General features: G+C 41.9%; 1 protein-coding gene across 4 annotated transcripts in view; it reads right to left on the reverse strand.

Annotated features, from left to right (window-relative positions):
- The window catches only part of NPHP1 (nephrocystin 1), a 66,980-nt gene that overhangs the window by 27,243 nt on the left and 13,224 nt on the right, over window positions 1–26,513 (reverse strand). For 2 of the 4 annotated variants that reach the window (XM_070380051.1, XM_070380053.1), the window contains exons 5-11: window positions 21,524–21,749; window positions 21,099–21,200; window positions 17,940–18,040; window positions 17,572–17,614; window positions 16,377–16,464; window positions 14,496–14,590; window positions 14,275–14,403 (exon numbers count right to left, since the gene is read on the reverse strand). In XM_070380051.1, the coding sequence (XP_070236152.1) occupies window positions 14,275–14,403; window positions 14,496–14,590; window positions 16,377–16,464; window positions 17,572–17,614; window positions 17,940–18,040; window positions 21,099–21,200; window positions 21,524–21,749 (784 nt within the window). The remainder of the gene's footprint in view (window positions 1–14,274; window positions 14,404–14,495; window positions 14,591–16,376; window positions 16,465–17,571; window positions 17,615–17,939; window positions 18,041–21,098; window positions 21,201–21,523; window positions 21,750–26,513) is intronic. The other 2 variants (XM_070380052.1, XM_014476957.2) reach the window with 2 other exon arrangements.

Genomic DNA, 26,513 nt, shown 5'->3' on the forward strand with positions numbered 1-26,513 from the left:
CGGAATTCTCCAGGCCAGAATACTGGAGAGGGTAGCCGTTCCCTTCTCCAGGGGATCTTCCCAACCCAGGGATCAAACCCAGGTCTCCCTCACTGCAGGCAGCTTCTTCACCATCTGAGCCACCAGGGAGGCCCGAGAATACTAGAGTGGGTAGCCTATCCGTTCTCCAGCGGATCCTCCCGACCCAGGAATTGAACCGGGGTCTCCTGCATTGCAGGCAGATTCTTTAACAGCTGAATGAACTAAGCCAACAGTAAATCATACTGATCCTCTACACGCCTCATTACGTTAATAGTGCTATTTCAAACATATCCTTATACATAAACATATATAAGCAGCCTTGTGAGCGGTCCCCTGTCTGCTCCAAGCTTCGCTATAATCCTTGGGCACTTCATTATCCCTCTGAAATACCCATTTGTTTGTTCATGTAACATACAATTGAGATATTTTTGTAAACCAGTACTGTTCTAGGCACTGGAAATACACAGCAGTGAACACAACAGACAAATATCCCTTGTTCATGGAATTGGCAAGAGAATAACCAAACAGACTCACAAAAAGTGAACAAATCTGCCTGGCGCTGATGAGCACCGCAAAGTAAAAGCTGAGGAGGAGGGTAAGAAGTGTGCTCGGGGGTAGGGGAACAGTGATTAACAAAGCCAAGTGTTATAGCACTTATAAAACAACAAAAGAGCTGGCAAGTGAATTCAGACTCAGATTTCTGCACTAATAATAAACTGTACTAAGTGAAATACTTAATATCTGAGAGAGATTAACCAGAAAATTAGGAGAAATCTTAGGTATAACTGACCTTTCAAGAAATATGGCCCCCAGGAGCATTTTATGTGCAATGATAACAAGATGGGGGCAGTGGGGAGTTACATGTGAGTATCTTGGTGTGTTAAGGAGGAATATAGAAATACAGAGTGATTTTAGATTTATGAGAATAATCTACAGCTAAGTAGGAAGCCTAGAAATTTACATACTGCAAACTGAGAGGCTTCAAAAGAACCAGGTGACAAGGCCATGGATGGCTATTATTTTTTTTTCTGCATGTTTTTATACATTTGAAATAGTTCCTAATTTAACAAATATTGCTAATTTCAATAAAAGTCAGATTGTAGTGTAAAATACATGTAAAATGAAAAAGAATAAGCAAATTGGAAGATTATAATGTTCAAAGATAAGAGTCTAAATGTGAGATTTAGATTTGTTTTCTATTTCTCTTATTATTGGCAAAATAGGTATATAGTTTGTTGATGTATTATTTCTTACTGAGTTCTTAAGGCTTTTCCATCACTCTTTAAGGATGAAACATACAACGATGGTTGATTATAAAATGTGTCAAATATACCAGACAAGTTAAAAGAAACTTACAGCACACCCTAAGCTTATCACCTAGATTCTGCCATCAACATTTTACTTCACTTGCTTTATCACATATCCCATCTAGCCATCCATCAGTTCATCTTATTTTTTGATACACGACAAACTTGCAGACATAAGTAAATTTTTCTCTAAATATGTTAACATGCATAGCATAGAGTTCATTATTTGTTCACAGTTCTCTTTTTGATGGAAAATTTAATATAATGAAATTTGGAAACCTTATTTTTATCGTCTTGTAATGTCCAGAGTGGGGAAAGGAACGTGGGCTGGCTAGGGACCATAGGCCCTAAGGAATGACACGGCAAGTGCTGTCACTGGGGGCCTACAGAGGAGCCTGAGCCTCATCAGGGTCCCAGTGCAAGGAGACACGCCTTTCCCCAGAGGTGTGTGCAGAGGCCAGGAGGCGGGCTCGCTCTCGCCTGGCAGGAACGGCGCCAATGTGTGTGCCACAGTAGGAGCAAAGCTTATCAAGATCCAGACTCCCAGCTCTCAGATGTCTAGGATACCATTTTTAAAGAAAAAATCATTCATTATACCAAATACCAGGAAAATCGCAACTTAAGTGAGAAAAGAATCAAAAGATAACAACACTAACTCTGCTCAATGTCTTGCGGCAGCCTGCATGGGAGGGGCGTTTGGGGGAGAATGGATACCTGTGTATGTATGGCTGAGTCCCTCTGCTGTCCACCTGAAACCATCACAACATGGTTAATCAGCTGTATTCCAATATAAAGTTAAAAGTTAAAAAAAAAAAAGATCCCAACACGAAGATGACTGATGTTGGAATTATTTGAAAAGCATTTTAAAGCAGTCATCTAAAAATGCTTCAATAAACAACTATGGAGATGCTTAAAATAAATTAAAAAAAAAAAACAGAAAGAAATATGGGGTTTCAAGAAAGAAATAAGGAAATTTTAACAAAAAAAGAAAAAGAAACAGGACCCTAATGGAAATTCTAGAACTGAAAAATACAATGAAAGTGAAGGTGTTAGTCACTCAGCCAGCCAGGCTCCTCCGTCCACGGGATTTCCCAGACAAGAATACTGGACTGCGTTGCCATTTCCTTCTCCAGGGGATCTTCCTGACCCAGGGATTCAACCTGGCTCTCCTGTATTGCAGGTAGATTCTTAACCATCTGAGCCACCAGAGAACCCCAAGTTTGAAAACAGACACATACACACACCTACACAAGTCACTGAATAGACTCAACCACAGAACAGAAAAGAGAGAAAAGAATCAGTGAGCTTGAAGACAGGCAAACAGAAACTACACAGTCTGAACAACTGAATAGATGGAAAGATGATGGTCACAGCCTCAGGAACCTATGAGATTATAACAAAAGATCTAATGTTCATGCTATCTGAGTCCCAGAAGGGAAGGGAGTTTAGAGTTGGAAAAGTATTTGAGAAAATAATGGCTGAAAAATCCCCAAATCTGGCAAAAGACATAAGCCTACAGTTTAAGAAGCTGAAAAAACCCTAAACAACATAAAATCCAAGAAACCCATGACAAAGTATACAAACTTCTAAAAATAAACACAATATCCTTAAAGCAGTGAGAGAGGAACCACCTAGATTCACCCCTAGGGTAAAACCAATTCCAGTGAAGCGGAACAATATTTTTTAAGTGCTTAAAGAAAAGAACTGCCAACCCAGAGTTCTATATCTAGTGAAAATATCCACCATGAATAAAGGGAAAGCAGGCACTCTCAGATAAAGAAAAACTAAGAGAATCTATAGCCAGCAGACCTACCCTAAAAGAATGGTTAAAGGAAGTTCTCTAAATAGAAAAGAACACGATAAAAGAAGAAATCTCTGAATATCAGGAAGGAAGGAAGAAAGAACAATGGAAAGAGTAAAAACAAGGGTAGGGCTTCCCTAGTGGCTCAGTAGTAAAGAATCTGCCTGCCGATGCAGGAGACGTGGGTTCAATCCCTGATCCCGGAAGATCCCACATGCCCTGGAGTGACTAAGCCCATGTGTCACAACTACCAAGCCCGAGCTTTAGAGGCCGGGGGCTGAGACTACTGAGCCCACGTGCGGAAACTGCTGAGGCCCCCGCAGCCGAGAGTCTGTGCTCTGCAATGAGAAGCCACTGTGATGAGAAGCCCACACACGGCAACTAGAGTAGCCCCTGCTCTCTGTAACTGGAGAAAAGCTTAATGGTTGAGGCAAAATTATCACACTGTGTGATGTGGTTCTCAATGTATGCAGAGGAAATTCTTAAGATAATTATAAAGCAGTGAGAGGATTAAAGTTTCTACTGATCACTTGAACTGGGATGTTGACAAGCAGACTGGGGGAAAGTTATGCATGTATAAAATAATACCTACTTATTTTATTTTCAGTATTTCAACTACTGAAAAAGTTGTACAAAGAGAGCCACTCAATAACACGGCAGGCACTTCAGAATGGAGTTCTTAAAAAAATGTTTTAAGTAACACACAGGAAGACAGAAAAAAGAAAATAGAGGAATGAAAAATAGAGGGAAGGAAGGGAAAAATAAAACAGCAGACTCCAGAGGTAAGATTTCCCTCCAGGATCCACCTGCTTTGGGATGCTTGTCAGGGACTTGAGGGAGTGGCTTTTTGTATATTGCCCAAAATTTACAGCTGTTACCACTGCGTTAGTGATTTGAAGAGGAGCTTATTCAGTCATTATTGGAAGCAGTGTCTTATTAATCAGTTTTAGTAATAATGCTTTCTGTTTGTGATTTGGCTTAAATTTACTAAAGTATTCTTAAGTAAATAGATTCTCCAGGCAAGAATACTGAGTGGGTAGCCATTCCCTTCCCCAGGGGATCTTCCCAACTCAGGGATCAAACCTGGGTCTCCCACATTGGAGGCAAATTCTTTACCAGCTGCCAGGGAAGCCCAAATAAATAGAATGAGCATGTAACTATTAAATACGTTCTATAACTCCATGATTTGGAAAATTTGACATAAATTTGCTTCATAAACTAACCTCTATTATTTTTATATAAAATAACTTCTATGATTTTGATATATTAGTCAAAATAAAATTCCAATCTTTATTTTATGTTGTCATGTATAAGAACAGCGAGAGAGCAAAAAGTATGGAACCAGATGGTAGAAGGCGGTTCATCTCTTCTTGAACACTGGTGCCACCTAGTGGTTCCTCATGGCAGTGGTTTTGTGCGGTTCCCTCGTGCTGTGAGAGAGAGGTATACTCTTAGCTGCGGTGTGTGTGCTTGTGTCTGACTCTGCAGCCCCGTGGACTGGGGCCCACCAGGCTCCTCTGTCCATGGGATTTCCTGGCAAGAATACTGGAGTGGGTGGCCATGCCCTCCTCCAGGGGATCTTCCCAACCCAGGGATTGAACCCAGTCCTCCTGCATTTCCTGTATTGCGGGCAGATTATTTACCGGTGAGCCACAGGGAAAGCCCCACCAACAGAGGAATGGATAAAGAAGATGTGATACATATAGAAAACAGAATATTACTCAACCATCATAAAAGAGTGAAATAATGCCATTTGCCACAGCACGAAGGACCTACAGAGTGTCACACTGAGTGAAGTGAGTCAGACAGGAGGAGAAACGTTGTATGCCATCCATCCTATGTGGGATCTGAAAAGACTCACACAAATGAACTTACAAAACAGAAACAGACCCACAGACTTCGAGAACGAGCTATGGCTGCTGGGGGGAAGGGCGGGGGAGGGGATAGTTAGGGAGCTTGGAATGGACGTGTGCACACTGCTGTGTTTAGAATGGGTCACCGACAAGGACCTGCTGTACAGCACAGGGAGCTCTGCTCAGTGTCATACGGCAGCCCGGATGGGAAGGGGGTCTGGGGGAGAATGGACGCATGTCTGTGTATGGCTGAGTCCTTTCGCTGTTCACCTAAAACTATCACAGCATTGTGTGTTAATTGGCTATACCCCAACACAAAATTTAAAAGTTATTTTTTTTAAAATAAGTATACTCAGCGGGGACCAAGATAAACCCAAGAACTCCTCCACACCTGGGCTGCTATCAGTGCTCTCTGCCTCAGGGCAGGTCCCCGCCATCCACCCAGACGTGGGAGTCAGAGATCCAGCTTCACGCCTGACGCCCCATGCTCCCACACGCCCCACACTCAGCCCATGACCCACCAAGCCTCCTGAATGTCCCTCAAGCCACAGCCCTCGTCTCCACGTCTCTCATCAAGTCGCTGTCATCTCCCTCCTCTGGTGATCTCACGATGTTGCGTGGATTGGTGTAAGTGCTTTGTTGTTGTGTTGTTCAGTCACTCTTTGCGACCCCATGGTCTGCAGCACGCCAGCCTTCCCTGTCCATCACTATCTCCCAGAGTTTGCTCAGATTCATGTCCATCGAGTCGGTGATGCTATCTAACCATCTCATCCTCTGCCGTCCCCTTCTTTTGCCTTCAATCTTTCCCAGCATCACGTTTTTTCCAATGAGTCGGCTCTTTGCACTAGGTGGCCAAAGTATTGGAGCCTCAGCATCAGTCCCTCCAATGAACACCCAGGACTGATGTCCTTTAGGATGGACTGGTTGGATCTCCTTGCAGTCCAAGGGACTCTCAACAGTCTTCTCCAACACCACAGTTCAAAAGCATCAGTTCTTTGGTGCTCAGCTTTCTTTATAGTCCAACTCTCACATCCATACACGACTACTGGAAAAACCATAGCTTTGACTAAACAGACCTTTATCAGCAAAGTGATGCCTCTGTTTTTCAATATGCTATCTAGGTTTGTCATAGGCTTTCTTCCAAGGAGCAAGCGTCTTAATTTCATGACTGCAGTCACTGTCTGCAGTGATTTTGGAGCCCAAGAAAATGAGATCTGCCACTGCTTCCACTTTTTCTCCTTCTATTTGCCATGAAATGAGGGGACCAGATGCCATGATCTTAGTTGTTTAAATGCTGAGTTTTAAGCCAGCTTTTTCACCCTCCTCTTTCACCTCCATCAAGAGTTCTTTAGCTCCTCTTCACTTTCTACCTTTAGAGTGGTATCATGTGTATATCTGAGGTTGTTGATATTTCTCCTGGCAATCTTGATTCCAACCTGTTAGTCGACCAGCCCAGCCTTTCTCATGATGTACTCTGCATATAAGTTAAATAAGCAGGGTGACAATATACAACCTGGACATACTCCTTTCCCAATTTGGAACCAGTCTGCTGTTCCATGTCTGGTTCTAACTGTTGCTTGTTGACCGCACACAGGATTCTCAGGAGAGGTAAGGTGGTCTGGTACTCCCATCTCTTTAACAATTTTCCACAGTTTGTTGTGATCCACACAATCAAAGGCTTTAGCATAGTCAATGAAGCAGATGTTTTTCTGGAATTCCCTTGCTTTCTCTATGATCCAATGAATGTTGGAAATTTGATCTGTGGTTCCTCTGCCTTCTCTAAGTCCAGCTTGTACATCTGGAAGTTCTTGATTCATGTACTGCTGAAGCCTACCTTGAAGGACTTTGAGCATAACCTTGCTAGCACATGAAATGAGCACAATTCTGCGGTAGTCTGAACATTCTTCAGCGTTGCCCTTCTTTGGGAATGGAATGAAAACTGACCTTTTCCAGTCCTGTGGCCACTGCTGAGTTTTCCAAATGTGCTGGCATACTGAGTGCAACACTTTAACAGCATCATCTTTTAGGATTTGAAATGGCTCAGCTGGAATTTCATCACCTTCCACTAGCTTAGCACTTAACTTCACGCTCCAGGATGTCTAGCTTTAAGTGCTTTACTTATACTAACTTACCTAGTCTTCACATTGACCCTAAGGAAGGTACACCAGAGAGAGCAAGGTAGGGTCATTTGGTCGGCATCCCACATTCAGCTGGTGGAGCCTGGGTTTAATTCCAGGCGGAATGGCTCCAGATTTCAGATTTCATTTTCTTGGAGGCGTGGACACTTGCTGCCTTTTGACCACCACATCGTGACACAGCTTCCAAATGGTCTACTGGGGTCCCTCTGACCACCCCTCCAATCCATCTCCAGTGGGTAGCCAGAAATCACCCTCAGATGTACATCTAAGTCATGTCACTCTCTTCCAACGGCTTTCCTGTTTTTAGGACAAAGACAAAAGCTTGCGGCTTACAATAAGCTCTTACACAGCGTGCCCCACCTCGCCCCACCCTGCACTTCCTCTGCTCAGCCACGCCCGTGCCCCTCCCCACACCTTTCCTCTCAAGGCCCTGCCTGTGCTCCTGTTCAGTCAGGAACACACTGCCGTCTCCTTATGGTCTATTCACCCCTCAGATCTCATGGCAAGCCTCACCCCCTCGAGAGTTTAGATTATGGAAGTGAGAATTCTTTTCTAGTGTGACAAACTTCCCTCTAAGCAATGCTTTTCTTAACTCATTGATTATTTAGAAATCAGTTGCATAATTTCCAAGGATTTTTTTCCTGTTCTCTTTCTGGTTTTGGTTTCTAATTCAATTCCATGTGATCAAAACCCTACACTGCACGATTTCAAAATCTGTTCAGGACCAACTGTTTTGGTGAATGTTCCACATTCACTAAAAAGAATGCAAGTGGGGGGTGAAGTGTTTTACAAATGTTAATTAGATCCAGTTTGTTCACGGTGTTATTCTGTTCTTTCATAATCTTACTAATCTTTTCTCTGTTCTACAGTATTGTAGAGAGAAGTATTAAAGTCTGTAATTATAAGTATGGCTTTGCCCATTTCTCCCTTCAGTTCGATCCATTTCTACTGCATGTCTTTTGAAGCTCTGATGCTCTGATGCTGGGTGTATACACATTGAGGACTGTTACATCTTCTTGCTGAATGGTCCATCCTATCGTGTAATGTACCCCTTTATTCCCAATAATGTTCCTTGTTCCGAAGTATACTTTGTCTGATATTAATATCTTTTGAATGGTGTATCTTTCTCTACTCTTCAACTTTTAACCTGCCTGTATTATTATGTTTAGGGTGGTCTTTTAGTCTATAGTTGGATCTCTTTCACTCTGGTTTTCATTTGCATTTCACAGATGACTCATTATGTGCTCAGTATCTTTTTATATGCCTGTTGGCCTGTCATATTTTCTTTTTTTAAGTGCCTGCTCAAGTCTTTTGTCAATTAAAAAAAAAAAAAAAACCTAAGCTATCTTCTTATTTCTTGGGTATCTTTGAATCGTTACTGACCGTAGTGGATAGTGTTCAGTATTTTACATTAAGTATGATGATACTAGCTTTGCTTTAGTTTTCTCTTGTTGCCCTTCAACTCGCATGACCTTTATATCTACTACTGTGGGCAAGAATCCCTTAGAAGAAATGGAGTAGTCCCCATAGTCAAGAAAAGAGTCCAAAATGCAGTACTTGGATGCAATCTCAAAAATAACAGAATGATATTTGTTCGTTTCCAAGGCAAACCATTCAATATCACAGTAATCCAAGTCTATGCCCCAACCAGTAACGCTGAAGAAACTGAAGTTGAACAGTTCTATGAAGACCTACAAGACCTTTTAGAACTAACACCCAAACAAGATATCCTTTTCATTATAGGGGACTGGAATGCAAAAGTAGGAAGTCAAGAAACACCTGGAGTAACAGGCAAATTTGGCCTTAGAGAACAGAATGAAGCAGGGCAAAGGCTAATAGAGTTTTGCCAAGAGAACGCACTGGTCATAGCAAACACCCTCTTCCAACAACACAAGAAAAATCTCTACACATGGACATCACCAGGTGGTCAACACCGAAATCAGATTGATTATATTCTTTGCAGCTGAAGATGGAGAAGCTCTATACAGTCAGCAAAAACAAGACCAGGAGCTGACTGCGGCTTATATCATGAACTCCTTATTGCCAAATTCAGAATTAAATTGAAGAAAGTAGGAAAAACCACTAGGCCATTCAGGTATGACCTAAATCAAATCCCTTATGATTATACAGTGGAAGTGACAGATTCAAGGGATTAGATCTGATAGACAGAGTGACTGAAGAACTATGGAATGAGGTTCGTGACACTGTACAGGAGGCAGGGATCAAGACCATCCCCAAGAAGAAGAAATGCAAAAAGGCAAAATGGTTGTCTCAGGAGGCATTACAAATAGCTGAGAAAAGAAAAGAAATGAAATACAAAGGAGAAAAGGAAAGATACACCCATTTGAATGCAAAGTTCCAAAGAATAGCAAAGAGAGATGAGAAAGCCTTCCTCAGTGATCAATGCAAAGCAATAGAGGAAAACAATAGAATGGGAAAGACTAGAGATCTCTTCAAGAAAATTAGAGATAACAAGGGAACATTTCATGCAAAGATGGGCTCAATAAAGGTCAGAAATGGTATGGACCTAACAGAAGCAGAAGATATTAAGAAGAGGTGGCAAGAATACACAGGAGAACTATAAAAAAAAAATCTTCATGACCCAGATAACCATAATGGTGTGATCACTCAACTAGAACCAGACATCCTGGAATGCAATGTTAAGTGGCCTTAGGAAGCATCACTGTAAACAAAGCTAGTGGAGGAGATGGAATTCCAGTTGAGCTATTTCAAATCTAAAAGATGATGCTGTGAAAGTGTTGCACTCAATATGCCAACACATTTGGAAAACTCAGCAGTGGCTGCAGGACTGGAAAAGGTCAGTTTTCATTCCAATCCCAAAGAAAGGCAATGCCAAAGAATGTTCAAACTATCACACAATTGCACTCATTTCACACGCTAGCAAAGTAATGCTCAAAATTCTCCAAGCCAGGCTTCAACAGGACATGAACCGTGAATTTCCACGTATTCAAGCTGGATTTAGAAAAGGCAGAGGAGCCAGAAATCAAATTGCCAACATCTGTTGGATCATGGAAAAAGCAAGAGAGTTCCAGAAAAATATTTACTTCTGCTTTATTGACTATGTCAAAGCCTGTGATTGTGTGGACAACAAACTGTGGAAAATTCTTAAAGAGATGGGAATACCAGACCACCTGACCTGCCTCCTGAAAAATCTGTATGCAGGTCAAAAAGCAACAGTTAGAACTGGACATAGAACAACAGACTGGTTCCAAATCTGTATTTGGAAATGCTGTATATTGTCACCCTGCTTATTTAACTTACATGCAGAGTACATCATGAGAAATGCTGGACTGGAAGAAGCACAAGCTGGAATCAAGACTACCAGGAGAAATATCAATAACCTCAGATACGCAGATGACACCACTCTTATGGCAGAAAATGAAGAAGAACTAAAGAACATCTTGATGAAAGTTAAAGAGGACAGTGAAAAAGTTGGCTTAAAGCTCAACATTCAGAAAACGAAGATCATGGCATCTGGTCCCATCACTTCATGGCCAGTAGATTGGGAAACAGTGGAAACATGAGACACCTTATTTTCTTGGGCTCCAAAATCACTGCAGATGGTGACTGTAGCTATGAAATTAAAAGACCCTTGCTCCTTCGAATAAAAGCTATGACAAAGCTAGACAGCATATTAAAAAGCAGAGACATTACTTTGCCAACAAAGGTCCGTCTAGTCAAGGTTATGGTTTTTCCAGTAGTCATGTATGGATGTGAGATTTGGATTATAAAGAAGGCTTAGTGCCAAAGAATTGATGCTTTTGAACTGTGGTGTTGGAGAAGACTCTTGAGAGTCCCTTGGACTGCAAGGAGATCCAACCAGTCCATTCTAAAGGAAATCAGTCCTGAATATTCATTGACAGGAGTGATGTTGAAGCTGAAACTCCAATACTTTGGCCACCTGATGTGAAGAACTGAGTCATTTGAAAAGACCTTGATGCTGGGAAAGATTGAAGGTGGGAGGATAAGGGGACGACAGAGGATAAGATGGTTGGATGGCATCACTGACTCAATGGACATGAGTTTGAGGAAGCTCTGGGAATTGGTGATGAAAAGGGAGGCCTGGTGTGCTGCAGTCCATGGGGTCGCAAAGAGTCGGACACAACTGAGCAACTGAACTGAATTGTTGCCCTTTACCAACGTGAAGTTCCCTTCTGTTCTTAATTTGATGAGAACTTTTTAAAGAATCGTAAATGGGTGTTAATGTTTGTCAAATGCTTTTTCCGCGTCTATTGAATGATCACATTTTTTTTTCTTCTTTAGTTATGTTAATATGGCAAATTACAATGATCTATTCTTGGCTACACAGGAGGGTACCTTTGAATTCCTGGAATAATCCCAATTAATCATGATACATTGTCCTTTTTTATGTTCCCAGGTGGTGCAGTGGTTAAGAATCCTCCTGCCATTGCAGGAGGTGCAAGAGACACATGTTCGATCCCTGGGCTGGGGAGCTCCCCTGGAGTAGGGGAGCCATTCCAGTATTCTTGCCTGGAAAATCCCATGGACAGAAAAGCCTGGCAGGTACAGTCCTTGGGGTCGCTAAGAGTCTCACATGACTGAGGACACACATGCGCCTGTACTTCAAGGGAGAGCTGCGTGCTAACAGTGCTAACCAATGTCAACAGAGGAGCAGGTAAGTTAACAGTAGTATAGATTTGAGCTGGATAATCATCAATCAGGTTCAATTCACTCACATTTTGTTTAGGATTTTAGTTCATTATATTCGTGAGGAGTACTGGTCTTGTAATTTTTCTCTTTTGTAATGTGATGTCTTATTTTGGTAGCATGTTTTTCCTGGCCTCCTGAAACACGACGGGAAGCATTCCCTCTTCATCTGTTCTCTGGAAGGGTTTGTGTACTAGTGGTATTATTTCTTCCTTAAATGTTCAGCGGAAACCACCAGTGAAACCATCTGGGTTCTGGAGCTTCCTCAACTGGAAGAGCTTTCATTTCAGGTTTAATATCTTTAACAGGGGTTATTCAAATTGTTCTAGTTCTTCTTAGGCCAGTTTCATTAAGTCGTGGTTTTTGAAGAATTCCTCTGTTTAGTGATTTTATCAAATCTATTGCCCTGAAATTATTTATAATATCACCCTTCTCTTCTTTCAGGCTTCCCAGGTAGCACTGGTGGTAAAGAACCCACTTGCCAATGCAGGAGACACAAGGGACATGGGTCTGATCCCTGGGTGGGTAAGATCCCCTGGAGGAGGGCATGGCAACCTGCTTCAGTGTTCTTGCCTGGAGAATCCCATGGACAGAAGGGTCTGGCGGGCTGCAGCCCATGAGCTGGCCACGCCGTGCTCCTTTAACACTGTAAGACTTCTCACTGCCCCTCCTCACCACCTCACCTCCAGGGTGGGACACACAGTTCTGAGGGCCTTCACCAGCTGTGGAGCCCTTTGCCTTGCAAAGCAATAAAAGCTACTCTTTTCTACTTCACCCAAAACTCTGTCTCCATGTTTCTGTTGGGCACTAGTGAACAGAGGCTGAGTTTTGGCAACAATCATTTGTTTTCTTTCTTTCTCTCTTTTTAAAATTTATTTTTTAAAATTATTTTACTTATTTTTGGCCCCACTAAGGCATGTGGGATCCTGGCTCCCCAACTAGAGATCAAACCTCTGCCCCCCCACATTGGAAGGTGAAGCCTTAACCAATGGCCCACCAGGGAAGTCTCTCTTTCTAAAACGTCTTGATCAGTCTCACTAGGCATCTCTCAATTTTATTAATCTTGTTAAAGAATAAACTTTGCCTTTTCTGACTTTCTCTTTTGCTTTCTATTTCATTCGTTTCTTCTCTTTACTAGCTCCTCCATTCTACTTTCTTCAGGTTTCACTCACTCTTCTTTTCTAGACTCTTGAGTTCCAGCTTAGATCACTGATTTAAAATCTTTCTTCTTGCCTAGTATATTCAGTCATAAATTTCCATCTCAGCACTGTTTTAGCTGTATCTCCTAAACAAATCAATTAACTAAGAGTCATTCAAATTCTTTGGTTGGTAGTGGGTGGAAAATACTCTCTTAGGAATGAGAGAGGAAGGGGTGGAAAAGGACGCAAGGCAACTCTGCCAGGTGATGGCCGTGCCCCGCAGGTTGACGGGAATGTCGGTTACACAGGTGTGTACACCTGTCAGAAACGCAATGCTCACCCTCCCTGCTGGTCCAGTGGTTAAGAATCCACCTGCCACTACAGGGGACACAACTTTGATCCCTGCTGCAGGAAGACTCTACGTGCTGCAGAGCAGCTGAGCCAGAGGGCCACAACCACGGAGCCCTTGGGCTCTAGAGCCCACGCTCTGCAACAGGAGAAGCCGCTGCAAGGAGAAGCCTGCGCACCGCAGCTGGAGAGCAGCCCCCGCTCCCACAGCTAGAGAAAGCCCACGCAGCAACGAAGGCCCAGCACAGCCATAAATGAATCACCGTTTTAAAACGCAATACTCTATACTCAAAACCTGAAGTGTACATAGTACTAGGAGGCAGGCATCAGTACCTTTTTGTAAGCGAAAAACCTATGGCTCACGTGAGCTAACTGTGATATATAAATGTCATACATTTAGCCAGTGAGAGAGTCTGGAGTTAATAAACCTGTATCATCAGAACCCTTGCCGTTTGCATGCTACCATACAATATCTGGGACTTCCCCGGTAGCTCAGATGATAAAGAATCCACCTACAGTGCAGGAGACCTGGGTCTGATTCCTGAGTTGGGAAGATCCCCTGGAGAAAGCAATGGCAACCCACTCTAATATTCTTGCCTGGGAAATCCCAAGGACAGAGGAGCCTGGCAGGCTACAGTCCCTGAGGTCGCAAAGAGTTAGACACAGCTGAGCGACTAACACTAACACAATACATTATTTTATCTAGATACTTATACACACACAGAGAGATTGAGAGAGAGAGAAAGAGACAGACAGATCCTATGCAGCATGCGTTTAATAGGTGGTTGGGAGGGAGGGGGGTTTGGAGGAGAATGGGTACATGTATATGCATGGCTGAGTCCTTTCTCTGTTCATCTGAAACCATCACAACATTGTTAATCAGCTATATTCCACTACAAAATGTTTTTGGTGTTTAAAAAAAATTAAATTAAAAAAATGCATGTGGCGGGAACTAGTTGGACTCCCCAGCAAGCTCACCTCACTGCCGTCAAACAGACAGAGGCGCACGTGTCTGCTCAGAACTTGGATGCTCACCCCTGGAAGAGGAATCATCTTGCAGCTCCAGAGAGTCAGAATCAAGGAGACACGGCTCGGTCTTGACCTGATCTGCAAGAACAATCAGTTACGAGGAAGGTCTGCTTGTATGACTTATGAGACAAATTCACTTTCTGAGCACCTTAAAGAGTAACCATACTTACAGAGCCGGTTTTTGCATCCCACATCAGATCTCTGAAGGCCAGTTGGGAAGGTGTGAGCTCTGGCTGTAAGAAGTAACTTGCTCGGAATTGATTCCCTGCAAAAATAATTTTTCCTTTATATTCTTACAAAGAATGAACGAAATTCAAAACCCCAAATCCATGATGTTACGGTTCACACTTAGGAAACAGACGTCGAAAATACCATGCATACTGTTTGCTAGAAACTTGCTTCCTAAGACAGACATACCAACAGAGATAAGAACAACAGGAGGAAACGAAAAGATGGAAGCACATAAGAGCTGATCTTAAGCAGCTTTAGGAAAGACCTTAAAGACTCTCAGGCTGGTAACATGCCCCCTAATGAAGATGACCCATTCAAATATTTTTGTAAAATGCAGAAAATATGTAACCACTTTTTGGACATTCTAGAAAAAGTGTATCATCATTAATTTTACTTCTTTACATAAAAGTATTTTAATGCTGTTTTTCCATAATTTAGTCATGAATACTTATTACAAAATCTATTCCGCAGAGAGTCCCTTAACAGCAAGGAGATCAAACCAGTCCATCCTAAAGGAAATCAACCCTGAATATTCTTGGGAACTGATGCTGAAGCTGAATCCCCAGTACATTGGCCAACTGACACGAAGAGCTGATTCACTGAAAAAGACCCTGATGCTGGGAAAGATTGAAGGCAAGAGGAGGGAGTGACAGAGGATGAGATGGTTGGATAACATTACCCACCGACTCAATGGAAATAAATCTGAGCAAATTCCAGGAGATAGTGAAGGACAGGAGAGCCTTGGCATGCTGTAGTCCAGGGGGTTGCAAAGAGTCAGACATGACTTAGTAGCCAAACAACAACAACAAATCTGCTAGGAACTGGAAACACAAACAAGAATCAGAGAAATACATCCCCTGCCCCCATGAGCTTACAGCCCAGTGGGCGAAAATAATTAAGAAAAATAAGGAGACAAAAGACTAAATAAAATAATTATAAGCTGACTTAGACCTATAAAGGGTGCTGACATGGACGAGAGCAGAACCTACAAGGAAGGTGTCTCTGGGAAGGTGGCGTTTTATCCTGAGACAGAAGCATGAGAAGGAGGTGGGTGTTTAGGGGTTGCTGAGAAGAGCCTCCCAACAGAGGAGCCTCAAAGCAGTCCCTACATAGATAACAACTCAGAGAATCCAGGTGAGCCTCTCCCAAAATCGCTGCTCTTTAAAATGAGCTAAGACTCCAAACTCCCGATGTGGGGAGTCTGCATTCAATCCCTGGTCAGGGAACTAGACCCTGCATGCTGCTACTTGAACGTCTCACGTGTCGAAACGAAAAAGATCTTGCATGTTGTAATGAAGATCAAAGATCCTGTATGCTGCAACTAAGACATGGTACAGCCAAATAAATGAATAAATATTAAAAATAAAATAAAATGAGCTTATGAACAAATGGTGCCAAGTACAGGGCAATCCAAGAACGAATAAGAAAACAGAAACAGTGAGGAGAGAGAACTCTTGGGAAAAGTCTTGATGTGAAGAAAAGCAGAGAAAGGGAGGCCTCAGCTGGCGTGTGACAGGGCTGAGCGGGGCTGGTGCTAGGACTACTATGAGGCAACCAGCCGGCGGGGCAGGGGACAGCAGCACAGGAAAGGGGTGGTCGCCGAGAGCCCTGCTCCCGAAATAAATGAAAGTGGGCTTGGCGTCTGACAGGATCAGGGCTCCCTCCTCCTGTCACAGGCAAGACGAGGGGGAAGATGAGCGTCCAAGAGACGTGAGATCCAACATCTTTATCAACAACCTTCTCTGGCTGTGCCAGCAAAGTTAGATGTAAACCATGACAGCTTCACTGAAAGTCTGTGCTGGCTGATGGGCACCTGGTACCTTCCTCCAGGAGCTGGAAGAGCGTGGAAGGCCTGAACCCGGCAGGAATCGCTCCCATCGCGGTCAGCACGTCGACGGTGTTTATCTGCTGAAGAGAGTAAAACAAAATTAACTTGCTTGCTTTTGTTCAGGTTTTCTCACCTCTAGAATACTCTCTTTATCACTATAGCAGCTACAACTCCCCAAACAAAAATACAAATGTCCAGACTTTAATGGAAGAATACAGCAGTTTAGCCCCCAATTATGAGAAGATGCTATCGCTGATACCTGGCCTTTCCCAAGGATGGCCTTTCCCAAGCCCCATGCAGCTCTCCAGGCACCGAGCTCTGCACTTTAGACCGGCTGCTTCTGCGTGGTCCCTGTCAAAACGGCCTGTCCTGCCCCACCAGGGAGTGTGCCATGTCACAGATGAGCTGACACCATGAACTGACGTGCACTGAAGACTGAATGGCTTTGCGTGTGTGTGTGTAACATACACAGACGTGCACGTGCACCCATGTCCATAAACAATAAATGAGGTAAAAATCCCACAAAGGATGCATTTACTAAACGGTTAGTGGTGATTACTTACGGAAGGAGTGGAGTTTCATTTCATTATGTAACTTTTTAAATGATAGGATTATGGGTAGTTTCTTACTTTTTTGAGCTTTTTGGAATTTTTACATGTTACAAAACTAAAATTTAACAATTGTCTTTACCCAAATGACAGAAAATTCAAGCAGACTCAAAGTGAGACATTTCCAAGCCCTCAAATCTACTCTTCTGAACAGAAAAGACCTAATGGGAAATGTGACTCGGAGTACAGACTTACTAAACCAGAGGTACGTTTTAATGTCCTGTGCATTCCAGGCCCTGTACCCGCTTAAGACCCAATGCTTTCATTTAAAGTTGTTTTGAATCTGAACTCTAATCAGAACTATTAGGTAACAAAATGAGACATTATTAATAAGATGAAGTGAAAAGGGCAAGTGTTAGTCGCTCGGTTGTGTCCGACTCTTTATCACCCTATGGACTGTAGCCCACCAGGCTCCTCCATCCACGGGATTCTCCAGGCAAGAATACTGGAGTGGGTTGCCATGCCCTTCTCCAGAGGATCATCCCAACCCAGGGATAGAACACATGTCTCCTACATTGCAGGCAGATTACCACTGAGCCACAGGGAAGCCCCATTATTAATAAGACAGGAGATACCAACCTCTGAGATGGCCTTCCGGACAGCACTCCAGTGAGAATCGGTTCTAGGGAGACAGGGTAGCTAGGTGAGTGCTCGGAAAGTTTATGCGTGTTCACTCAATCAGAGAACTTCATTAATCAAAGAACAGGGTACATCATTGTACCTTCTGACAATCTAACACTGCCTACATGAAACTAAGAATAATGTCACCTGCTAAAAGCAACCACAAAGGTAAAGCTGTGATGACCTTTAAGCAGATGGTGATGAGAAAAGCCCCCAGACCATAAGTTGTCTCCATTTCAAGAAATTCTTCCAGTATTTATAACAGTAAAGATGAACAAATACAACATTTCCTGAACCTACTTTTAGGTCCCCTCGCACCAACTTACCTTTGCTTGACTTCGGCTCCGTCCACTGTTCCATCCCCTACCTCTGTATCTTCTTCACTGCCTCCTTCACTGGATTCTTGACCTCCTTCTTTATTATAGGGCTGAAAAATAATATGAAGTGCCTTTTACCTAATGGAAAAATCAACCAATAAATGTACTTTCAGAAAGATGTGAGTGTAGGTAGGGGTTTAGTATATGACAGACATATCAAAAATCAGTGGATAAAAGCTCAAATAACGATGTCATTATTCAAAAAAAGTACAAGGATAAAGGTAGAGAACAAGTTTAATCAACATAAGTGCCAGATGGAACTGACTCAAATGTAAAAAAAGAAGAAAAGATATAAATAAAAGAACTACAGAAGTGTTAGAAGAAAATAATCTTGAGATGGGGGAATCCTTTCCACTCATGATAGCAAAACCAAAACTCATAAATGGAACACTGACAGATTTAACTACCTAAAAGTAAATCTGGTTGAAAGTCAACAAAGACAATATCTGCCTCAAGTTTCCAAGGCTTAATATCCTTATTATTAAGATAATACAAAAACTCTTCCATAGCAATACAATTTTCAAAAACCCCTTTGAAAAATGAATTTAAAAGGCAATTTTCAAAGAATAAATAGAAATAGAAATAAATAAAGCAAATGAAATGACACTCAACCTCACTAGCAATACAATAAATGCAAGCAAAAAACAACAATGAGCCCCTCTTTTTTTGGTCATCACTTTGGCAAAAGACTGGTGCCAACCATCAGTGGCAAGTGTGCAGACAGACAAACATTCTCAGCTGCTGGGCACGGGAGTCCAAGTAAGAATAACTCTCCTAATTTGCAAAATGGCAAACTCGACCAAAATACCAAGGCTCATGCCTTTCAGCAGCAATGAGCATCTAGGAATTTATTTAAGGGGAATAATGGGACAAGGTTGTGTGCAAACTGATCACAACGCAGGTTCTTCTTTTCCAAGAGTCCCTGATTATAGCAATGAATCAAGCTAAAAGGGGCTTCCCAGGTGGCTCAGTGGTGAAGAATCCTCCTGCCAATGCAGGGGAGACGTGGGTTCGATCCCTGGGTAGGCAAGATCCCCTGGAGAAGGAAATGGCAACCCACTCCAGTATCCTTGCCTTGGGAAAGCCCACAGATGGGGAGCTTGATAAGTTACAGTCCATGGAGTTGCAAAGATTCGGACATAACTGAGCACGCACGCAACCTAAGAAAACTACATTTTCCAAGCCCTCCTCACAGCTAGGTGTTGTCAAGAAACTGAATGCTGGTCCAGGAGATATAATTGGAAGCTTTTTGTGTAACTTCCAGGAAACCTTCTTACAAGACTGCAGCTCTTGCCTTTCGACTTCTTCCTCACTTTTCTTCTCTCTCTGCTTGGAATTGTTAAAAGATATAGCTGCCAACCTAGAGATGACAACCCTAGGGAGAGCTGATGGCACCTAACCACAGAGTAAAATGTTGCTTTTGCTGTTGTTTAATCACTGTCATGTCAGAGTGTTTTGCTACACTATGGACTATAGCCCACCCAGCTCCTCTGTCCATGGGATTTTCCAGGTAAGAAAATACCAGGGACAGAGTGAGTGGCCATTTCCTTCTCCAGGGAGTCTTCCCGACCCAGGGATCGAACCTGTGTCTCCTGCATTGGCAGGGGGATTCTTTACCACTAGGCCACCAGGGAAGCCCCAAGTAAAATATGAGGTAGGGCCTTGCCATGCCTTGACTGCCCATCTCCACACTTTCTCCACACACAAGAGAAATGTGCGTCTACCTTATTTGGGACACGATTTCAGAGATCTTTAGCTCGTAATGGAAGTTAACCCAAGCTCCCATGAATGTCACTTCTAGGTATGGATTGCTGCTGCTGCTTTGCTCAGTTGCGTCTAACTCTTTGCGACCTCATGAAGGAGCCTGCCAGGCTCCTCTGTCCAAGCAATTTTAAAATTGCTTTTTAAATTTTATTTACTGCTTGATTCATTGATTGACTGAATTTTGGCTGTGCTGTATCTTCATTGTGAGCGGGGGTTAATCTCTACTTGCAGTGTGTGGGCTCCTCACTGGTGGGTTCTCTGGTTGCAGAGCACGGGCACTCAGTAAGTTCAGTTTTCAGGTTCATGAGTGTGGGTTAAGTAGTTGTGGTATACTTTACATATAAGTTATATATAACTGAAATATAAGTTGAGGCTTAGCTTGAGCCTGCATCCCCTGCATTGGTAGGCTGACTCTTAACCGCTGGACCACCAGGGAAGTCCCCAAAGTGGGGCAGTCTTGCGGGACTGCGCCCTTATCTTGTGGGGTCTATGCTAAGTCCAGGAGTTAGTGCTAGAATTGAACTGCACTGTTGGACACCTGGTCGGCTTCAAAGAAACAGTGTGAGAAACAACATGTATTTGGTGTCAAAAAAAACCCTCACACAGCTAGTGTCAGAAGTGGTATGAGGAAAAACAAGATGTCTCAGCGTGGTTACTAGAAAATTTTAAATTACATTTGTGGTTTGCATTATACTTCTACTGAACAGCACTGATCTATATATACTGGACAGCAAATGACCATGCCATATTATGAAATATGAAAGAACTGGGCAATCAACATGCTTATATACTATGTTCACGTCTTAGTAAAGGATCATGTATTTGTGGAAGGTAAGACAAAGTTAACTGCAGTTTTCTTTCACAACAAAAAATAAATGTCTATTCATTTTTATGATCAACACGAACCCACAGAGCATCTTCACCGTGCGATGACATTCTAGAGCTCACCTGCATGAGAGCAGAACACTATAATCACTGTTTAGTCACTAAGTCGTGTCCGACTCTTGGTGACCCTATGGACTGTAGCCCGCCAGGCTCCTCTGTCCATGGGGTTTCCCAGGCAAGGACACTGGAGTGAGTTGCCATTTCCTTCTTTAAGGAATCTTCCCAACCCAAGGATCAAACCTGTGTCTTCTGCATTGGCAGGCAGATTCTTTTACCACTGAGCCACCAGGGAAGCCCCAAATTTTTCTCATGCTCTAATCCTCTAAAATTGAAGCAAATTCTATATCTTAAGTCATTTACTAGCCAATTGATCAAAGAATACAACTTAGTGTTTTGTTATAAATGAAAAAAAAAAAGTCTTAAAGGAGAAAAAGGAAAGAATAAACAAAAAAGACTAACCTCCAAGTAGGTTTTAGGAATAAGGCCTTCGTTTCCTTTGGCGTTCTTAGCCATCCACCAACCATCAGAGTTTTTTTTGATTATACAGAGAATTTCCCCTTTCTTAAGGCAAAATAAAAGTAAAAATGTTTTAATTAGAATTTACCCCTAAGCTCAGAATTATCAACATTAAAACTATTTGTATTTTCAAAACCAGAGGAACATCTACTCTTTTTTTTCTCCTTACCATTTTACTAGCAGGTAACTTTGATAACAGAATTTTACGACTACTGCTTGTAAATGGTATATAATGGTTTTATTTAAACAGACTGAGTCTTTAAAAAGTGAGTATCAGGACTCTGTAATCCAGATGTACAGGTAGCCTTCTTGCTCTGTTAGGTATGCAAATTTATCCTTAGGTTTGCTTCCGGTTTGTTTCTGCTTACTTTAAATGTTAGGTCTCCCACTTGCTGAGCCGTAAAATCTCCAAGAGCAATGTATTCTCCACTCGTGGCCTCTGGCTGAGATTCACCTTCCTGTTTCTCTTCCTCTTCCTCTTCTGTTTCTTCGTCCTCACCCCCACTTTCTTCACTTTCTTCTTCGTCGTCGTCTTCTTCCTCATCTTCTTCAGCAGAGTCCTCCTCTTCCTCTCTTTCAGCAAGTGCCCCAGTTCTGCAGAAAATAATTGATGAGGATCACTAGAAGTAACGCAGAAGAACAGATCAGGTATAACTTCTACATACAGCAGAACTGGCCCATATCTATAACAGGCAAATTAAAAAAATAAATAAAGGGCAAGTACAACTAACAGTTTTACCATCTAGCGAAGAATACGTGACCTGAGAGTAATGAAGGAGTTAAAATATCTGAGGAATGTATTGACATGGTGGAGCAAGTGCTGGTCTTGAGGCCAGGAGACTTGAATTTAAGTCCTGGATTCATCCATTCAGCAAATGCTGCTTGAGCGTTATTGCACAGTGGTTAGAGCATGGATTCTGAGATGAAGTTCTGGTTCTGTCTCCTCTTCGCTGATTGGTCTTAGGTACATTTCTTTTAGATTCTCCATTTCTCATTGGTGAAGTAGAGATAATAACAGAACCTGCTTCATAAGGTCCTCATGAAGACTAGAGGAGTTACAGACTTGCCAAGTGTTTACAACGGTGTCTGACCACAGCAAGTTCTCAACAAAAGTTGGCAGTGATGATACTCATGACGTCACCTGTCAGTTTCCATGTCAGACACAGTAGAAACAAAGGTAAATCAGACAATCCTCTGTCCTCCAGGAGAACAATGAGGCAATCTAGCAGATGGATACTTACAAGATAGTTCAACAGATACTGCAGTAGAGGTAAACACAGCGTGCTAAGGAAATACACAAGATGGGCACCCAACCAAGACTGCACGGGTGGAGATCAGGAAAGGCTCAGAATTAGGACTTGATGGATGAGCTGAAATTAATCAGGTAAAGGGCGGGGTGGGTAAAGAGGTAGGGAAAAGAGTGGAGGAAGAAGGCTGGAAAAGAGGGAACCTCAGGTAGCTCATGAATGGTAGGAAGAGGTCTGGGAGAAATGAGCAAGAGATGAGGTGGAAAAGAGATGAGCAAAATGCAGCCCATGTGAGCTTTATCTTGAAGGTGCTCCCTAAAAATGAAGGCAGGGAAGGGTGTGATCTGACCTGCTCTGAGAAAGATGATCACGCTCCATGGAGACTGAAAGAAAGGCTAAACACAAAGATGGTTATTAAAAGTGAGGCATGAAATAGTATAAACTAAGGAAGCCTGAAGCTCAGCTTCTCTGTGTATCCGTGCCAAATCGGAATCCTGGAGACAGAGTTTTGGGCGAAGTAGAAAAGGACAGGGTTTCCCAGGTGGCACCAGTGGTAAAGAACCCACCCGCTTGCCAGTACAGGAGACATAGGAGACTTGGGTTCAATCCCTGGGTCAGGAAGATCCCTTGGAGGAGGGCATGGCAACCACTCCAGTATTCTTGCCTGGAGAATTCCATGGACAGAGAAGCCTGGTGGGATACAGTTCGTGGGGTCTCAAAGAGTCTGGACAAGACGGACACAATGGACAGGAGAGTGACTAACAATACTTTGAAGCAAATAGACAGTGCTAACCATAAAACTAGCCAAATGACTCTTTTTTATTATGCTAATACAGTAAATTTCAATTACTGATTTTTTCAATGTTAATCTAATCTTGCAGGGACTTGCCTGATGTTCCCAATGCAGGGTGCTGAGGTTTGATCCCAGTTGGGGGAACTATTAATAGATATCACATGCTGCACTAAGAGCACACCACAGGGAAGATCAGAGCTCCCTGAGTGCCGTAATAAGCCCCGGCACAGCCAAATGAGTAAAAGTAAACACTGAATTAACCTTGCATTCTAGAATGAATCCCACTTAGTCGTGATGTGGGCTTCCCTGGTGGCTCAGAGGTTAAAGCGTCTGCCTGCAATGCGGGAGACCAGGGTTCAATCCCTGGGTCGGGAAGATCCCCTGGAGAAGGAAATGGCACCCCACTCCAGTATTCTTGCCTGGGAAATCCCATGGACAGAGAAGCCTGACGGGCTACTGTCCAAGGGGTCACAAAGAGTTGGACACAACTGAGCGACTGACACTTTCACTTTTCATAATGCTCATAAAATGATTTGGAAATGTTTCTTTTTCTAGTCTCTGGAAAGATTTCATAATACTTGTGCTACGTCTTACTCAATCATTGCAGAAGTTTGTGTCAGTGAAACAACCTGAGGATTTATTCTGTGGAAAGGGTTTTAATTATACATTCAACTTCTTTAGTAGACATTTCGGTAGGATTATTAAGATTTTCTATTCATCTTCTGTCAATTTGAGTATATTTTATTTTTCAAGGAACTTATTTCATCTGTATTTTCAAATTTATCGGCATAAAGTTTTTCATAGCATCTTCACAGTATCTTTCAAATTTCTGTCGGCTCTGAGTGGTGAGTTTTCATCCTTGTTTTTTGCTAGTGTTTTCCCTCTTTCTCTTTTCTTGATCAGTCTTGCTAGGAATTTACTCATTTAATTACTTTTTCTAAAGAACTAACTTTTCACTTATTGATTTTATCTACTATATGTCAGTTTATTATCCAGTTTTCTCTCTTATTTTTAGTATTTCCTTATTTCTATTTTCCTTGGGTTTCATTTGCTGTTCTTTTTCTGGCTTCTTCAGTTGGAAACTTTAGTAGATGATTTTCAACTTTTCTTCTTTTCTAACTGTTGCACTGAGAGCCATGAATTCCCCTCTAAGCGCTGCTCTAGCGGCAGCCCACAACTGCATTTTGATTATCATTCAAAATATTTAGCTGTCCACTGTAATATTTTCTTTGATCTTTAGGTTATATAGAAGTATGTGATTCTTTTTAAATTATCTATTTATTTGGCTGTACTGGGTCTTAGTTTAGGCACATGGAATACTTTGTCATGCTACACAGGACCTTTTGTTGAGGCACATGGGCTCTGGAGCTCAGTAGTTACATATGAAACCTTAGTTCCCTGACCAGGAATTAATCCCACATCCCCTGTGTTGCACGGCAGATTCTTAACCACTGAGCTACCAGGGAAGTCCCAGAAGTATGTGATTTAATTTGCAAACATTTGGAGATTTTTATTTATTTCTCTGTCATTTGAGTTTTTTTTTCTTTAACTGAGATATAATTGACATTCACCATTGTATTAGTTTTGGATTGTCATTGAGTTTTAATGTAATTCCAAGTCACCAAAATTGCTGCATGATTTCAATCCTTTGACATTTGTTGACAATTGCTTTATGGTCCATTATGATTCATTTTGGTTAATGTTGTATATGCACTTGGAAGAGACATGTATTACCTAGTGGGATACAGTGTTCTACAAATACATTTTTAATTAGGGGGTTAAGGTTTGTGGATTATATTGTCAGCTTCCCTGTAGTGCTGGCAATTTTTGCTTTCTATGTTGTAAAGCAGCTATTAGGAACCTACACATTAAGGGTAATTTCTTCCTAGTGAATCGGTCCTTTTATTACTATAAAATGTCTTAATCTATTAAATTAGTTTTGACCTTAAAGTCTATTTCACCTGATATTACTGTACCTGCATCACCTTTGTTTTGGTTAGGGTAAGCATGGAATATCTTTTTCCAATCTTTTACTTGCAACCCATTTATGCTATCTTAAATGGCCCCCAAACACAGTGCTGAAATGCTATGTAGTGGTCCCAAGCAGAAGAAAGCTGTGATGTGCCTAATGGAGAAAATTAGTGTGTTATTATTAGATTTCTTCAGGCATAAATTACAGGGCTGTTCGCTGAGTTCAATATTAATGAATCAATAATACATATTAAATAAGGTATCTTTACACCAAAATACACAAAAAACAAGGACGTATATTACTCAGTTGACAAAAAACATTTTGTTCACTGCTTCATAGGAACCTACCTTCTCCTAGAAGCTACAGGGCAGTATTCACTATTCAGGGTCTGCAGCAATTTTGTGGGGTATAACTACTGCAAATAATGAAAACTGACTGTATATTATCAATTCTCAAATTTACATTTTGCTTTACACAATCAAGTGTTTTTTAAAAAGACATTTAGAGAAGAAAAATAGTCTTTTCTGTTTACCCACATACCAGGGCTTTTCACTCCTTTTTGCCGATCCAAGTTTTCACATGGGATTATTTCCTTCTAGCCTGAAGGACTTCCTATAGCAAATTCCTCAGTTCTTGTCTGACAGATTTCCTCAGCTTTTGTTTGTCTGAAAATGTCTTCATTCCACTTTAATTTCTAAAAGATATTTTTGCTCTACACAGAATTCTGGGTTGACAGATTTTTTTTTCCTTTCAATTCTTTTATGATATCCCTGCATTATCCTCTGACCTGTATTTTTTCCTCACAAGATGTCAACTTTAATTTGAATTGTTTGCCTGTACATGTTTATTCCCCTGGCTGCTTTTATGATTTTCCATTATGTTTACTTTTCAGCAGTTTCACTGACACACCTATGTGTACTTTCTATATATTTATTGTTTGGGGTTGTCTGAGGTTCTTGGATCACTGAATCAATAATTTAAAAAAAATTCTCAACTAAAATTTTATTTACAGATTTCCTGTGCCCCATCCTCTCTCCCCGCGCCTTCTGGAACTTCAGCTGCACATGGGTTGCAGCTTTTGGCCATGTCCTTAACCATTCCTGTGTTCCGTTCTTCCCATTCTTTTTTCCTTTTTGTGCACGAGTTTGAGAGTTTTTCATTGCTCAGTGTTTGGGTTTGCTAATCTTTTCCTCTACTGTATCTAGCTATCTGTCAAACCACCAAGTTAAAAAAAAATTATATACTGTGTTTTTTAGGTTCAGAGTTTCCATGTTGGTCTGTATTAGTTTTCATTTCTCTCCTTAAGATCCTCTCTCATCAACCAATCTGCCTATCTCTCCAACAAA

Source organism: Bos mutus, chromosome 11 (assembly GCF_027580195.1).
Source record: "Bos mutus isolate GX-2022 chromosome 11, NWIPB_WYAK_1.1, whole genome shotgun sequence".
Taxonomy (NCBI): domain Eukaryota; kingdom Metazoa; phylum Chordata; class Mammalia; order Artiodactyla; family Bovidae; genus Bos; species Bos mutus.